Source organism: Pollicipes pollicipes, unplaced genomic scaffold (assembly GCF_011947565.3).
Source record: "Pollicipes pollicipes isolate AB1234 unplaced genomic scaffold, Ppol_2.1 Scaffold_3087;HRSCAF=3621_pilon_pilon_pilon, whole genome shotgun sequence".
Classification (NCBI taxonomy): Eukaryota; Metazoa; Arthropoda; class Thecostraca; order Pollicipedomorpha; family Pollicipedidae; genus Pollicipes; species Pollicipes pollicipes.
Window position 1 is genome coordinate 45,048,201 of NW_023596225.1, and position 16,415 is coordinate 45,064,615.

The 16,415-nt window shown below is 55.2% G+C and overlaps 3 protein-coding genes across 4 annotated transcripts in view; 1 reads left to right on the top strand and 2 right to left on the bottom strand.

The window, feature by feature from the left end:
- The window catches only part of LOC119090472 (coiled-coil domain-containing protein 186), an 18,166-nt gene extending 9,165 nt beyond the window's left edge, over positions 1-9,001 (bottom strand). Inside the window, exons 1-9 of the mRNA XM_037213287.1 lie at positions 8,881-9,001; positions 7,006-7,986; positions 4,605-5,010; positions 3,672-3,791; positions 3,106-3,208; positions 2,213-2,367; positions 1,728-1,870; positions 1,007-1,187; positions 495-617 (exon numbers count right to left, since the gene is read on the bottom strand). Of these exons, the coding sequence (XP_037069182.1) occupies positions 495-617; positions 1,007-1,187; positions 1,728-1,870; positions 2,213-2,367; positions 3,106-3,208; positions 3,672-3,791; positions 4,605-5,010; positions 7,006-7,967 (2,193 nt within the window). The 5' untranslated portion in view covers positions 7,968-7,986; positions 8,881-9,001. The remainder of the gene's footprint in view (positions 1-494; positions 618-1,006; positions 1,188-1,727; positions 1,871-2,212; positions 2,368-3,105; positions 3,209-3,671; positions 3,792-4,604; positions 5,011-7,005; positions 7,987-8,880) is intronic.
- A 364-nt stretch (positions 9,002-9,365) lies between these two features.
- Positions 9,366-12,739, top strand: LOC119090474 (zinc finger protein 883). 2 transcript variants are annotated; one of them, XM_037213288.1, is made up of 4 exons: positions 9,366-9,487; positions 9,949-10,239; positions 10,439-10,819; positions 11,358-12,739. In XM_037213288.1, the coding sequence occupies exons 1-4, from the start codon at positions 9,443-9,445 to the stop codon at positions 12,105-12,107; spliced, it is 1,467 nt and encodes a 488-aa protein (XP_037069183.1). In that variant the 5' UTR covers positions 9,366-9,442; the 3' UTR covers positions 12,108-12,739. The 2 variants fall into 2 exon arrangements, with proteins under 2 accessions (XP_037069183.1, XP_037069184.1); XM_037213289.1 differs by having other exon boundaries at positions 10,463-10,819.
- Positions 12,740-13,397: 658 nt separating this feature from the next.
- Positions 13,398-16,415, bottom strand: Hmgcl (hydroxymethylglutaryl-CoA lyase). The gene is made up of 2 exons (XM_037213290.1): positions 16,194-16,415; positions 13,398-14,968 (listed from the first exon to the last, which is right to left on the bottom strand). Exon 2 carries the CDS (start codon positions 14,956-14,958, stop codon positions 13,906-13,908), a length of 1,053 nt encoding a protein of 350 aa, XP_037069185.1. The 5' UTR covers positions 14,959-14,968; positions 16,194-16,415; the 3' UTR covers positions 13,398-13,905.

Sequence of the window (16,415 nt, forward strand, 5' to 3'; positions counted from 1 at the left end):
ACACCAGAGGTAGCCGGCGCGTGCGAGTGATCCCTCGCGCCGGGTCGGTGGTGGCGGGACTGACGGCTGGGGCAGGTCGGCAGGAGGGGCCTGCACCGTCGGCCTGCCGAGGAGGCGCGGACGGGGCAGCACCCGGTGAGGGCCGGCGGGGCTCGCCGGAGTCGCCGCACCGCTCAGCTGATGGCCGGTGCTGATCGCCTTAGTGGCCGCGCTGCTCAGCTGACTATCGGTACTACTCTTCAGCTGTCGGCGCTGTCCACTCGATTGTCGGTGCTGCCCCCGATTATCGGTGCTACATCCGATTGTTGGTGGTACAACTGATTGTTCGCACTACACCCAGTATTCGGTACTATGCCCGATTATGGCCACTACACCAGACTGCCGGTACCCGTACCGCACCCGATTGTCCGTGCTACCCCCGATTGTCAACACTACACCCATTGTTGACACTGCACCGGATTGTCGGTATTCATGTGATTTCCAGTGCCGCTCACCTGATTGTCGGTACCACGCGCCTCCTGCTCGCGCGCGAGCCGAGACGTCACGTCGGCGAGTCGCGCCTCCAGCTCGGCTCGCTGCGAACTGAACTCGCGCGACTCGAAGTCGGCTGCCTCGGACTGTCGGGGCAGGGGTCACGAGGGTCAAACGGGTGCGTCCAAACCGGCCACGGGCACCAGGCGGGGCGTCAAACCAGCGGAACCGGACTTGAACCTACCTACCGAAAGCGGCGTGAGACCACAGAAGAGCTGTTTTGGCGTGGCTAAACAAAGTTCTGACTCTGGCTGGCAATGTCAGCTTTAAACCTATCGTATTCAGTAACGTGGGTGATAGCGCAGCGTGTGTAACGTAAGCTGAGATACACACACGTTGAGTATAACATCTACATCGTAATCAGCACGGAGCGCTGAGCATAGCTACAAGTACACACGTCAGGTTAACAACAGTTTTGCTTTGTGCAGCTTCCGGATGAGCCGAGGCACGTCTCTGCGGCGCCGCCGACACCCACCCGGGCCTGGAACCCTGAGATCTGCGACTGCAGCTCCACGTTCTTCTCCGTGAGCTTCTGCGTGAAGTCGAGCAGGTCGGCCTCCTTAACGCGGCAGCCGTCCAGGTCGGCCTGCAGGTCCGCCTGCGCCGTCTGCAGGGCGGCCACCTCCGCCTGGCAGGCGGACAGGCGCTCGCGCTCCCTGCCGGCCCACCGCGCCGTCAGTACAGCCGCTGGCGACGCCCCACGCCGCGCACAGGCGGACAGGAGTGTAGGGGCGAAATCAGGGGAGGTGACGAAAGAGCGCTGCCACGGTGAAGCTTCTAAGAAAAACATCACAGTAGCAAGGGACGCGGTTTAGAACAAATCAGCTGCAGTTCTAACACACAATTACGCAGAAAGGAAAAAGCGTGTCCGACAACATTTCCAGGCCGGAGTGGCACTCATTGTGAAGGAATACCTTGAATAACCTGGCAGCGATTGTTTTGATACATGTTTTGGCGAATGATGCGCGAATCCTCTACAGAGGCACATAAGACGCGTACTAAATGTCTCATGAGACGCATCCGGCAGCTGGGCGGGATCAGCGGCGCCGACCTGGCTTACATGACCCAGCCCACACCATCTGCCACGTCAAAACTCGACCGGGGCAACGCGTCCCGAAGTTCTACGCGGCCCGCCCGCCTTCCGATGAATCCAGAACGGTGGCGGCTGCACACGGGGGCAAGGGCGGGCGCCTCACCTGTCCAGGGTGGCTCTGGTCTCGTCCAGCTCGGCCGAGTCCTGCAGCAGCGTCTCCACCTGGTGCCGGAGCGCGGCCACCTCCTGCTGCAGCCGCGCCCGCGCCGCCTCCGTCGGCTCCAGGGCCGACTCGGCCGCCAGCGCCTGGCGGACAGGGACACATGGGGGCAGGCTTGAGCACGGCAGACTGCGGCGGTCGGTAGAGAGCGCCGCACAGACGGACAGGGACCCTGTAACTCCCTACAGGCAACCTCCACTGGCCCTCTCCAGTCAGTCCCTGACAGACCCTTGGCCCTCCCCAGCCCGTCCGTGACTGACCCTCTCCAGGGCACCTCACTGGGCCTCTCCAGCCTGTGCCTGACTGACCCTTCTCCAGGTCACGACACTGGCCCTCTCCAGCTTGCCCCTGACTGACCCTCTCCAGGTCAACCCACTGGCTCTCTCCAGGTCACCCCACTGGGCCTCTCCAGCCTGCCCCTGACTGACCCTCTCCAGGTGCTGGGCGCAGTCCTGCGCCAGTCGGCTGCAGCGCTCCTGCTGCTCCTGCAGCTGGGCCGCCAGCGCCCGCTCCTTGTGCGAGCTGTCCTGCTTCAGCTTCTCTTCCACCAGGCGGCGCGCCTTCTCCTCGCGCAGCTCCTTGTCTGTGCGGCCCAGGTCGCCCAGCGTCAGGTCATCAGAGAACCCCGGCCCACGCTGGGTCAGGTCACCATGGGGCAGTGCGCCGCCAGGCGTCGGGTCACCACACGGCTGATGATCACACGAGGTCAAAGCATCACATGCCATCAGGTCGCGCGAGCTCAGCACTGAGGGGCGCCGCACGTTCAGCACCGCCGCCTTCATCGCCGCTCACAATGGCAGTGAACGGCTCACACCAGGGGCGCACTGACAGGGCGCCGATCGGACAGCGTGACGGCCGACGGCGAATGTCACGCCGTCACGAGGCCGGCGGCAGGCTGACGCGGCCGCACGCGCCGCGCTGACAGGGTTTGACCGACGGCGCGGCCCGTGCCAGCCGCTGGCCTGTCACCGCCGCCGCCCTGTGACAGGGGCACTGGCGCGCCACGGCGTCGTGACTAGGGTCACGTCACAAGGAACGAGCGTGACGCCCTTAGTGGGGTCGGACGACGACAAATGAAAGGTTATGTGACCAACGAACTTTGTCCCTCTGAGCTCGGGTACAATTTCCGGAAAAGATCGTCAATGTTAATCTGTCAAATAAACTAAGCCTCACGCCTATGCGAGAATGATCTGAGATATTCGGGCATATCGACTTCGAGAGTTCGCGCAGCATCTCGTCCATCTAGCGGATTAGGTAACTAGGGCAGGCCGTGACACCCGCAGCCCGGACTGGCCGCCGCCAGCGCCGGCCGTCCACTGACCCAGCGCGGTGGATCGGGAGTCCTCGGTCAGCTTATACTGCCGAATCGTCTCCTGGGCCTCGCGCAGCTCGCGCAGCAGCGTCTCCATCCGCAGCTGGCCGTCCTGCCGGTGGGGAGGGCGGCGTTACAGGCCGTGTCGACCACCGCCGCAGCATGCCTTCGCTGTCCCCACGTCGCTGATATTGGGGCATGAGATACGACAAAAGGCGTCATTACCGCCTGTCAAAGCACGTTGGGTTTCGAGGGAAGGGATAAAAAGGTGTATATCATTGCCAATCGTGTACAACTTATCACTGGGCTGCGAACCCCTAGTTTCACGAGAGAAACGAGCTTTTGAGTCGTCAAACTTTTGAGTGAGGAAATAAATACCAGTGGCTGAACTTATAAACATCTAGTGTAGCCTCACTGACAAGTTCTGGTGACATTCGAAAATCGAGGCGGGGAAAACTGTCCACTGATAAACGCCGGCATTAAATTTCTCGGTTCAAGGAATTTCACCCGCAGCGTAAATCTAAAACAGCTCTCCTTCCATGCAAAGCCGGTGCAGCGCAAAACAGCCACCCCACCTTGTAGCCGTCTGCCTCCTGCTTCATCTTGTTCTGCAGCCACTTGATGCGCACGTCCCTGGACTCGATCTCCTCCTTCATCTTGCCAGAGTCGCGCGTCAGGCCCTTGGCTTCCTGGATCTGCCACAGCGCCACACGCATGCCGTTAGGTCGCAGCACGGCTCGGTTACGTTCACTGCAGTGTGCCTGCAGCCAACACACAACGTGCAAGTCCTCTCACGAAGAAGCGGTCGCGAAGCTCACAAGACGACGATGACGTGAGGACAACCCGACTGCACGCTTGGGAGGGAAGAGCGACCACACCATCCCCCCTCCCCCCAATCCCGCCGGTGGGGACGACGTCCACTGAAGCTCCGCGGCAAGGCTGCATGAGGCACTCAGCGGCAGCTTGGGTCACGCTTCATCCGGTATAGTGGGCGCCGAGTGCTGCAGGCGTGCGCGGTGGGTGCCTTTTATCACGCAATGAGCGGCTGCCCTAAGTGTTTCTAACGGGTTGTGTGCGTGCGCGAGCATTTGTGTGCGCTCTGATGCGTTGCTGTTTCTGAGCTCGCAGTGTCCCCTTTAACGCGTCTTTCCTTGAACTTCAATACGACACTCGGGATACTCATCTAAGCAAAAAAGGCATTGAGCTCCTGACTTTGTGACACTGAGTTTGAGTTGTCATGCTGACAACAACAGATCTTTACAAAAGAAAGTGCTGCTATCAGGGAAACCTTGGTGGTGATGCCTTTCAACTGTGATTAAGATGACGACTGAAGTGGTTCTTCCTTGGCTCCTAACCGGTTCCTCCTGTTATATTGAGGGTCCATTTAATTGTCGACATAATAAACCTAAATTCGCAAGGTATTTCAATATCGAAGTGTTCTTACTGCAAGCAAACACACATACTCAACGGCCCGAGAACAGATGACGCACCACTCCATGGCGCCCTACCTTGGTCTCCATCTGTTGGCTCATCTTGTTGCGCTCCTGCACGAGGTGGTTGACCTTGCTGAGCAGCAGCTCCTTCTCCTTGAGCGCTTCCCTCATGCGCTTGTCGGCCGCCGCCGCCTCGCGCTTGGCATCGATCACCGACTTCTCGCTTTGCGCGTATCGCAGCACCATCTTGTCCTTGTCGCGCAGCGCCGCCTCGAACTGAGCCCGCGTCCGGTTCAGGCGACCAGTCAGGTCGAGTTCGAGCGCGCGCGTCGCCTCCTGGTGGCGGCGCGCCTGCTCGGCGGCCGCCTCGCGCTGGTTGTCGAGCTCGCTACGCCGCGCCGACAGCTGCTGCTCGAGGGTCTCGATGTGCGCCCGCTCGCGGCCGTTCTCGCTGGTCAGCCGGAGCACCTCGTCCTGCAGACTGCAGAGAGGGGCGGGCGTCAGGGGCGCGGCGGTCGCCAGGGACGGGGGAGGCGGGCGGCAGCGACGGCGACAGGGACGAGCGTCAGGGGCGCGACGGTCGCCAGGGTCGCGGAGAGGCGGGCAGGAGCGGCGGCAGCAGGGACGAACGACAGGCTAATGGGGGGGGGGGGGGGGCGCACAGGCGCCAGGGGCGTGTCACGGGCGCACTGGCCGCGTACGCGTCAGGGGCGCACGTCAGGGGCGGGACGGGTGTCTCGGGTACAGCGGCGCCGCGCCATTCCCTGAGCGCGCGGAAGGCGCGGCTCTGTGGCGCAGAAGGGGAGGGGACCGGCCGTCAAGACCCGCGGTGGAGAGCAGCGGTCCGTCGCGGGCGGGGTAGCGCTACTTCACGGCCCGCTGAAGACCGCAGCGACCCTTGCAGCCCTGATGAGCGCAGATATGAAAGTGTCATTGTCGTGTGCTGGCAAGGCCCTGATATAGCGCAGATTTCGCATTAAGGCGCTACATAAAATGGTATAACAATGACAGTGGAATGCACTATCGCGAGTCGGCCAGGCCTAAAACCAGGAACACCATCCAGTACTGGCAGCTCCCGCACGCACTCGTACATCACACGCGCAACACATATTGTTGGGGCTGCATATAAACACGCACGCACACGTATCTTCAGCAGCACACAAATATCCCAGTTTCATGCTATGTGTAGAAATGACTCGAGAGCATATTCCGAACCTGCTCAGCATTATGATTCACAAGCTACTGATGATACCCGTAATGCCCACCACCATATGTACATCACACGCATACTCACATACATACATACATATATATATATATATATATATATATATATATATATATATATATATATATATATATATGTATACGCCGCGATACATGGCAAGACGGGGACTGCACGCTGCAAATAATAATCTAGTGGATTGCTAAGCTGCGAACGATGCCTTCAGCTGCCAATTTCACGATGAAAATTCATTTAAGCCAGACGAAAGCCTGGAGAGCGTCTTCCAGCACCGGAAATCCGGCGCACGGCGACAGAGAAGGGTGTACGTTTCCCGTGTCAAAAATGTGCACGCATCGGAGTCCACCTGGCGAGCAGCAGCCATGAACCACCGATAAAGTTGGCCTGCGGCGACAAAAATCCCGTGTGGAAAACGCGGACCAAGACCGGTCATGCCACAAGCCGCAGACGTCGCAGTTTTCTGCTGTGTGGGAAAACCTCAGGCACAAATTCCGAACCGCTTAGCGCTGCCATTCCAAAGCTGCTGCTGATAACAGTAATGCCTACCAGCGCGTTTACTGCGAACCGGAATGAGCCGAGACAGGCCTCTTGTGAGCTGGCTCCTGGTATCGACACGCGCTCCACGCTTCACCTCAGGTCAATAGCCGTGCCATAAAGATACGAGCAAACGCCACGCGGGCATAGGCGCACGATCTGATTCAAGGTCAGAAAAGGGCATGGATGTTCAATGAAGGCCTATGCTTTTATATATGAGGCGAAGGTAATGAAACTACTAATGATACCATAACCACAAGGTGGTATCTTGAAAAATGTTAAGATATGAGGATGGACTGATTGCTCTCAGATCGTGTGTAACTGCAGGTTAAACAGCTTGCTCCTTTTTATCAGGGATCCACACAAACCATTCAATGAAGAAATAATCTCAGTATGACACTCAGAACCTTTCCCATTAGCACACGACCACTGGAGGCAATCTGAGCTGTACCTTGCATTAACCTCGACGCACTCACGGAATTTTTTTGAATGTGTTCATGCATAGGCATATACCCATCTCCACCAGAACAATGAAGTTGACAGCTACACTACCTGCACAAATTTCTATGCAAAATTCCGACAAAGTCCATACAAATGTACCACTACTAACTGTTATCCTGGGACACATCTACAGCAATGACCGCATGCAATGCCACACAAGCACGGTGAGCTCCACCGGCACGCTACCGCCCCTCTCACCGTTTGAGCTTGTCCTCGGCAATCGTCTTCTCCTCGGTGAGCGCGGCCACCTTGTCGGTGAGGTTGAAGAGCCGCGCCTCCATCTCGACGTCGACCCTGACGCCGTTCCGCACCGGCACCGCGCCGCCGGCGCCGCCGCCGCCCGGGCCGTTGAAGAACTCGCCGCCACCAGCGTGGCCCGGGAAGTCGTCGCTGGGCTCGGAGAGCGGGCTGGAGGCACCGGCGGCGTCGCTGGCCGCGTTGCTGCCGCCGCTGCTGGCCGCGTCGCTGCCGCCGCCGCAGACGGCCAGGTGGCGGCCGGCTGCGGCGCCGGCATCGTCGTCCAGCAGGTCCACCTCAGTGAGCTCTGAGGTGCCATTGGGGGATGCCAGTGCACCACCATTGGAGAGGTGGGTGGAGGTGTGCAGTGGGGAATCTGGGGGTTGAGAGGATGGGCTGGCGGGGGCCGTGTCTGGGGGGGAGTTGTCTGGGGGAGGCGTATTCAGAGCAGAGATGTTTGGCAAAGGGGGGCTTGGGGCAGATGTGTTCAGAGCACTGGCATTTGAAGTAATGACTTCTAATGTACTAGCATGGCAATGTGGTTCAACAGCTGATGAAGTTATAGCAGACTGCTTGTCTGAATGGTTTGCAGTAGTAGACAGCTGTTCTGAAGACTTGATGCATGGTGCTGCCTCATCTGACAGTGAAAGAATGGCAGCATCTGATGGAGTCACTTCAGCAACCATTTCTGTTGATGGTATAACTATGCATGCAGATCTATCTGAAGATGTGGCAGTATCAATCACTTCTTCTGGTGGAGTGCTGGAATGACTAAGATCTTGTACTGATACACCCACATCATTGGCACCACTTCCTACAGTTACAGTTGTAGTTTCACTTCCAGCAATGGTTTCTTGGGCTGGAATAGTTGCTGCATTATTGGAGCTAAGTTCAAAAGAAGGAACATTAACCTCAGTCTCCATGATGCATCCTGATCACCATCTGGAAAGAATGGAAGAGTAAATATATTGATATCACTGCCCTGCTTGTGTTATGATAATCTTTATCAATGTAATACCATTTGATAACATGGCTGGGAGATAAGATATTAAATAATATCACTTGGTAGCCATGCTGTGTAATTACCTTGATAGCCACCAATATTTTTCACTTACACTAGATTTTAATCAGGGATTTTCATCTCCACTCATGAGCACAAATAAAGGTCCCTTTGAATGATATACTAAGGCTATCTGGGCCATGCAATATGAAGCAAAATCAGACTGACTGATAAAATAACTAATATTTCAAAGCATATTTCAGCAACTGCCCACATGCCAGCACCATGTTTTTAGTCACTGTGTGTGATTTCTGGATGACATCTCTGGTATAATGAGTGTCATGTTCACTGCAAGTGGTTTTAGACCCGAGGCACATTCTTATCACATGAAGAAGGCACATACCAGATCTGATAGGTCCCTGCATAACACAAAGTACTGTTATATGCATAAACAATGGACATTTGGTCTGTGCATCAAATAACATGCTGTAAATGTGCATTACTTAGACCCAAGATATGAAAGATTGGGGATTTATGGGTCATGCTGTCCTGCACATGTAGAATCAACCATCACCTGCTCACCAGCCTGAACATAGCTTTAAGTGTGATCCCACTTAAAGTACTCAAACATTTCAACCCTTTGTCTGCTATATACAGGTGCAGACTAAAATAATGGAATAAACCACCAAGGGCACTTCACTTTATCCATGAATAGGGACAAAATCATACATGAAGACGGCAGAAAGCAAAGGCTATGGAATCCCGACAGTCATGAAACAAAGCAGCTAGCGAGCGGCTTACAGGTTCAAACAAACCAAACAAAAATAATAACTCACTCATGAAATCATAGCCAGCAATGCAGTTAACCCCATCAGCGCACCCACGACGGCTCCCGCCGCACCCAAGGCCGTCAAACCGGACACAGCCCTCACACACCTCGACCACTCTGAAGTAAAGTCAAAGTAGTGAGCATATTGATGGAAATCGACGTGCGTACATTTGTGGCGCACCTCTACAGCTGATTGCGCAGTCTTCCTTGGCTGGTTTTGGCAGCTTCTTTGGCGGTATCTTGGCGGCCAACTTTGTTCTGAGAGGATCATTTCAGTAACCAAAGGTGCAGTTTTGCAAACAGGCTATCCCATGGTATGACATATCAAAACTGTGCTCCAAATTTATTACTTAAATTATTATTTTGACAACTAAAAAATAATTCATGATTTTTTAGCTTGCTGGTTTAGAATACTAAGCCTATTTACACGGGTGCTCACGTACCGCTACCAACCGGACCACAATGTTGTTCATTGACCCTCCGCACGTTGGCTGGAAGGCCGGGGGCCTGTCGCCCTGCCACTTGTGCTGAGTTGTGTGAGCTCGTAAGAGAACGGCCGCCAACCATCGATGAATTCCACAACAGGAGTTGGATTTGGTTCGATGGATTTGAAGGTACTTATTACCTTGTAAAATAAATGGTAAATTAGTATTTCTCCATAGAACGGATCAGTCTTTGATTAACTTCATGTTAGGTTTCATTCACTAGTTGTTGAGTGCTAGGTGTGTGCGGAGTATTTGCTCAAACACTACAATTCGATGCTTCACTGTTTTGAACAGTGACTTAGCAGAAGACAAAAGCAGTTAATTATGATAGCTACCTTCAAAATGTACCTGCCTGCAAGGAAAACATTGATAAGGGGAAAAGGGATATTTACAATGGAGGTAGCATTGAATGACCCCTGCTGCTCACTGTCAGAGTTAACTTAGCACACAACTGGGCTACATCACAGTTCCTGCTTTGGGGGAATGTGTATGCACATACAATAGAGCCATGTTCCATGTCATTTTCACAGAAAGAAGTAGCATCATTGATACCATCTGGATCATCACTAATATTTATTATCTGTCCTCAGGACCATATCAAACAAGAGCAGAGCCAGCAAATGCCTGATGCCACCTGCATTGTTTGTGAGGCTGTTTCTCCAGGGAGCCTGCCAGCTCTGGAGACTATCTGCATGCCATCTGGCAAACCCTTGGCTGAGCAACTGTGTGCAAGCCTGGATGGCTGCCTGCTGCCATTGCTCCCAGAGCATGTGGTGTGCTTCTCCTGTCAGCAAATTGTTCTTCAGCTTGATCAGCTGTGGAATGATGCTGACATGCTGCAAATGGAGCTGACAACTAAGTTTGTCAAGGCACATGCACAGGTAACAGAAAATGTGGTGCCAACTCTATGCAAGAATTGATAAAAAGTCATGTTTGCATCCTGTTTGGCTCCATCTGCTCTCCAGACTTAATAGGTGTATGACGGAACTGTGCAACACATCAGGCACCTTAACCTGTTACGCATGACTTGCCTCTGGGATGCTATTTCTTAAAACCACTGGCACTTTGTGTGTTCGTCAGGTGGATGGTTCTATTCCACGGCAGGACAATAGCAACCAGTCTCCGGACGAGCCCCCCTCCCCGACGGACGCGGAGCCTGAGTGCCCTGAACCGGCTCGCGAACCGGCCACCGAGGAGGCTGCCATGGTGCCCAGCGCGGCCTGGCCGACGGTCGGGACCGCGCGCCGGCCAAACCGAACCACCAGGAGCGGGCCGAAGACGTGTCCGCACTGCGGCCGCTCCTACAAGCGCTGGCGCGACCTGGACACGCACCTGAGCGTGCACACGGGCGCGCGGCCGCACCAGTGCGCCGAGTGCGGCCGTCAGTTCGCCTCACAGCGACGGCTGGTCGACCACCAGCGCGGCCACGGCGAGGGCTGGCCCTGCCCCCTCTGCGACAAGGTGAGCCGCCCGGCGCGGACGGGGTGCACCGGCGTGGCGGAGCTGGTAGAGCACTATGTGGGAGCACTACAGCTCGCTGTCCTGCCGGGTTTATTGGCATGCTCATGTGGCGTAGCTTTTTGCCTCGGAATGTGTGCAACATGACGTGGAGACGTGTGACTGATAGCTTGTATAAAGCTGCGACTCCTCGCATTAGTAGTTCCGTACAATAAAAACGGGAAACATCCGCAACAGTGCTGGGAGAGGGACCCCTGTCGGATTTTCTCGACCACCAAAAAATCTCAACTCCCTTGCTCTCAGATTCTACACTACTCTTGATGTGACCCGCTGTGTGATGTTAATTTGAGAATAACCTCATGGTCGTATATCCCCGATGTGGCTTGTGTACAACGTTTAAAAATATTACGTAACATTTGATGGTTCTAGATATTTTCCAAACAATAAGTTCTGACTTTATACCCTCTAAATATGTATGCTCTGACGCCTCAGTGTGGCCGGTTTCATGTTTCTATATGGTTACCGTGACCTCTCTGTCCAGGTTTTCCGACACCCATCGGGCCTGCAGCATCACCGCCGGCAGCACGAGACACCTCGCCCGCCCGTGCCCTGCCCGCTGTGCTCGCGCCCTCTGGCCGGGCCGGCGCAGCTGCGCGCGCACATGCGCACGCACACCGACGAGCGGCCGTACCAGTGCACCACGTGCGAGCGATCCTTCCGCCAGGCGTCAACGCTGCGCGTTCACATGCGGGTGCACACGGGCGCGCGACCCTTCACGTGCGACACGTGTGGGAAGGGGTTCCGCGGCCGTGCGGCGTTCATGAGCCACCTGCAGACGCACGGCACAGTAGCGGCGCGCTTCGCGTGCGACACGTGCGGCAAGGCGTTCTTCTACCGCAGCAAGATGGAGCAGCACCGCGCCACGCACGGCGGGGAGAAGACGTGCTGCTGCGAGGTGTGTGGCGTCACGTTCGCCACGCTCGTGTCGCTGGCCCGCCACAAAGTGTCGCACAGCGCGCAGCGGCCGCACGGCTGCCGGCACTGCGGCAAGCGCTTCAAGGAGGCGGGCGTGCTGCGCAAGCACGAGCGGCAGATGCACTCGACGGCGGCTGCGCACGTGTGCGCCGTGTGCGGCCGGCGCTGCGCCGGGCCCTTCAAGCTGCGCGAGCACATGCGCACGCACACGGGCGAGCGGCCGTTCGCGTGCGACCAGTGTCCGAAGGCGTTCACGCAGGCGGTGCACCTGAGCACGCACCGGAGGGCGCACCGGTCGCAGGACACGGCGGCGTGAGCCGGCTGCCGGGCGGCGGGATGCGGCTCCACCGCCCCCTCGTGACGTTCTGATGAGTTGGGAACTGCTGATTGCGGTCGTAGTCCTGGCCGGACTGCCGCTCGTAAGCCGCGGCGTTGTTACCGACTGATTCCCCCGTGCCAACGCGAGCATGGCACTGTTGCGGTCGTGGTCTTGGCCCGACTGTGGCTTGTAAGCCGCGACGTAGTTAACGACTGACTCCCCGCGTGCCAACGCGGGCATGGCACAGTTGCGGTCGTGGTCCTGACCCGACTGTGGCTTGTAAGCCGCGACGTTGTTGTCGACTGATTCTCCCTGTGCCAACGCGGGCATGGCACAGTTGTGGTCGTGGTCCTGGCCCGACTGTGGCTTGTAAGCCGCGACGTTGTTGCCGACTGATTCCCCCTGTGCCAACGCGAGCATGGCACAGTTGCGGTCGTGGTCCTGGCCCGACTGTGGCTTGTAAGCCGCGACGTTGTTGTTTTCCGACTGATTACCGCTGTGCCAACGCGAGTGTGACAGTGACTGCCTTACGTGCTGGACTGCGGCATGTTCGTGCGTGATCGTACTTTAAGCCTAGGGGCCCCCAGCGGTCTTCGTTGTACCATTACAAGGATATTGGTGTTCACATATCTGGTGGTTTAACTACCCTAAACTACAAGTTACGCGTTGCAAGTGCTCCTCTGCAAACACCTGCGTGGAGATTCATGCGCATTCTTTTTTACATTCTTCACGTCGGTGCCGTCTCTAAGCCGTGAAATGCCCCGTCGTAAAAAGTTGTAAACCAATCTAAAGTTAAGTTGTAAGATACAAAGCTATATGGTCCATATCGTGCAAGTTCATCACTAAGTTTCAATGAACATAAGTAACAAATAGTATGCCGCGAAAAGGAGCTTACAATATCGCAAGGCTTGTGATGGATTGTCTCGGTCCCGGCCAAAGTTGATGTCTTTCGTTCGTATAACCACCCATCAACCCTCATACGTAGCGCAAACGTACATGACCGCGTCAGTATGCAAGGACTCTAGCGTAGTCCCCGCAACGTTGGTGCCCTGCGCACAACTCAACGCAATGCCGTAAAATGACGATTTCTTGCGTGCAAAGCCTCGCTGGATTCCACAAAACCTTGACTCAGAATAATACCGAATCATCGTGAATGTTGATCTTCTGTGTACTAGAATTCCCCTCGCATTCTCTAAAATGTTGATTGCCCATAGACGCCCGAAAAACAGTGCCCAACAGAACCAAACCCACCAAACAATCCTATTCAGCGGACATGAAAAGAACCACTCGATTGACTTTATGTATCGCACTCATTACATATATTCGTGGACGGACGGGTCTAAATGCTGGAAGATGATCGATCTATTGTGTAACAGGTAATCTAGGCGTAATGCGTCGCACATAAACAATATTGCACAAAGCCATAACCTACCTTCCAGCAACCGACTAAAAAAATATTCACTTGGGAGTGGGGCAGCCTTAAGCGCATCAAAACATTTAAAAGTACATAAACTGAGAGGTCTAACGAACGGGTTCTTGAGGGAACAGTCTGAAGACAACAGCACAACCATCGCATCACTTCACCAGGCTAACGATCCCACATTCTGAAAAGGAGGTGAGATAGGCCAATATTGTGCTCCGTCAAAAGCAGAAGAGCTGCACGATAACGTCATACAAACACCGCTAGGAAGGGTAACATTTAAATCTACCGCCCTAAATTCGGCAGAAGACTGCTCCGTAATTAGCACCATTCCAATCCTTGCCATAATCTCACAGCCACCTCGCCATCGCGCGCTCACTTCTCCGCCGTCTCTGCCGCCCGCTTGGCCAGCATCGCCTGCGCCACCTTGCTCATGTTGGCCCGATTGAGCTTCTCGCAGATGAACGCACCGGCGTCCACCAGAGCTGGGAGCTCGACGCCCGTCTCGATGCTCAAGCCGTGCAACATGTACACCACATCCTCCGTGGCCACGTTACCGGAGGCGCCGCGCGCGTACGGGCAGCCGCCCAGCCCGGCCACCGACGCGTCCACCACCCGCACCCCCATCTGCAGCGCGGTGAGGATGTTGGCCAGCGCCTGGCCGTACGTGTCGTGACAGTGGATGGCGAGCGCGCCGGCCGGCACCTCACGCTGCACCGCCTCCAGCATGGCGCGCACGGCGCCCGGCGTGCCCACGCCGATCGTGTCCCCCAGCGAGATCTCGTAGCAGCCGAGCCGGTGCATGCGTCGCGCTACGGCCGCCACGGCCGCCGGCGCCACGGCGCCCTCGTAAGGACAGCCGCACACGCACGAGACGTAGCCGCGCACGCGCACGCCGGCGGCGCGCGCCGCCTCCACCACCGGCTGGAAGCGCGCGAAGCTCTCGTCGATCGAGCAGTTGATGTTGCGCCGGCTGAAGGCTTCGGACGCGGCGCCGAAGATGGCCACCTCGTCGGCGCCGGCCTCGAGCGCGGCGTGCAGGCCGCGCATGTTGGGCACCAGCACGGGGTAGCGGACGCCGGCCGGCCGGGACACGGCCGCCAGCACGGCGGCGCCGTCGGCCATCTGCGGCACCCAGCGCGCCGACACGAAGCTGGCCGCCTCGATAGAGCGCAGGCCGGCGCGCGCCAGCCGCTCGATCAGCTCGACCTTGACGGCCGTTGGCACGGCGGTTGGTTCATTTTGCAGGCCGTCGCGCGGTCCCACCTCCACGATGCGGACGGCGTCAGGCGGGCCGCCGGACGCCGCGCGGCGCGCGCCACCACCACCGGCCGCCGACTGCAGCACCGCGTTCAGCTGCCTGGTCTGCGAGCATGAGCGCTTCAGCAGCGAGGCAGCGCAGCGTCGCCAGCAGAGCAGGTACTCCATGGTGGGACCTCTGTGGGTAGGGTGGAGCATGGGTTGGCTATCACCAACATTGGTGCTCAGTCATCTACCCTAGCGGCAGAAACAAAGCATAGGCTAGCTCCCAGCAGAACATATTCTCTATTGCACCACCTCTGTGGGCAGAACAAATAACATGAGGTAGCTCTGGCATGGGTGGAAACAATATAAACCTGCCCTGTCCATGAGTGGCAAGTACAGATCTAGCTCATTAAAACATCTGCCTCACAACTGCCAGCCAAGCCATAACACCAAAGAACTTGCCTACATCCTGTCTACAATCCTGAAATCTACATACCCATGAACATGTTCAGTTTCTTGTTCAAATTAAGCCATATAATCACATTCATTGCCATTAAGATGACAGTGTATAATCAATATTATACAAACTGTGAGCTGAGCATAAATACACATGCCATAGATATGAAAGAAACTAAAAGGGTGGGGTTCTTGGTGGATTAATTGCAAGACCACAGGAGACATGTGTTATTACTGTGCATAAACAAATGAATGAGATCTTGATATTTGATTGATATGGATAAATAAAAAATGAGCCATGATTCTGTGCAAATTTTAATTGATAACTGATAAAACAATGCCAACATTTGACTAAGTGACCAGTGATGGCTCAGAACATCAACTTGAAATCAGCTCTTGACTACCATGTGTGCTCCTTATTTGTTCAAGCCCATCCCAGTTCTCATTTTCAGAGATACAGAATATGGATGGCTGCACTAATCATACATATGCTCAAAGTGTATCAGATCATTACTTGTAATTATCCCAAGATTAAAAATCATATGAAATAATTGCAGTTGATCCCATGGAGAATGTGAAAACTAATTACATGAGGTAACTATGCATTGTCACATGAAGCTGTATATGTCTTAACTGTGAGTAATTTAAACTGTTGTTTGCCTTTGTTAGTGCCAGACATTTCAAAGCCACTGCCCTAGCTTAAAATTAACAGTCTACCAAGTGACCAAACCTAAGTATCACAACAGTGGGAACAATGCAAAAGTAGCATTTATAGCTTACAATCCGCAATATCCAATTTTGAAAGCTATGTCATGGTAGACAAATCCTATTTAACAAAGGCTGACAGGCTACATCACCATATCTTCATTGCATCACGACACAACCATAGCACATATAAAAAGGTATAGACACGATGGCTTGGAAAAGTGCTCGTTAATTATGCTTTTATATGCTAAACTTACCAGCCACTATTTTCCAACGAACTGTGGAGCTTCCGGAATTGCCAGGACTATAAAACCACGGCCATATGAATCAAAGATCACGAAGGCTTAGTGCATTGCTGCTTGAAAGACTGAAAAGTGAAACTGTTGATGATCTAATTTCCGTCCCCTCCCTCACACCATCAACAACCCCTCCACCTAAACAACCCAAATGTGCGCAAATTTTGTTGTTAGACTTCGCGT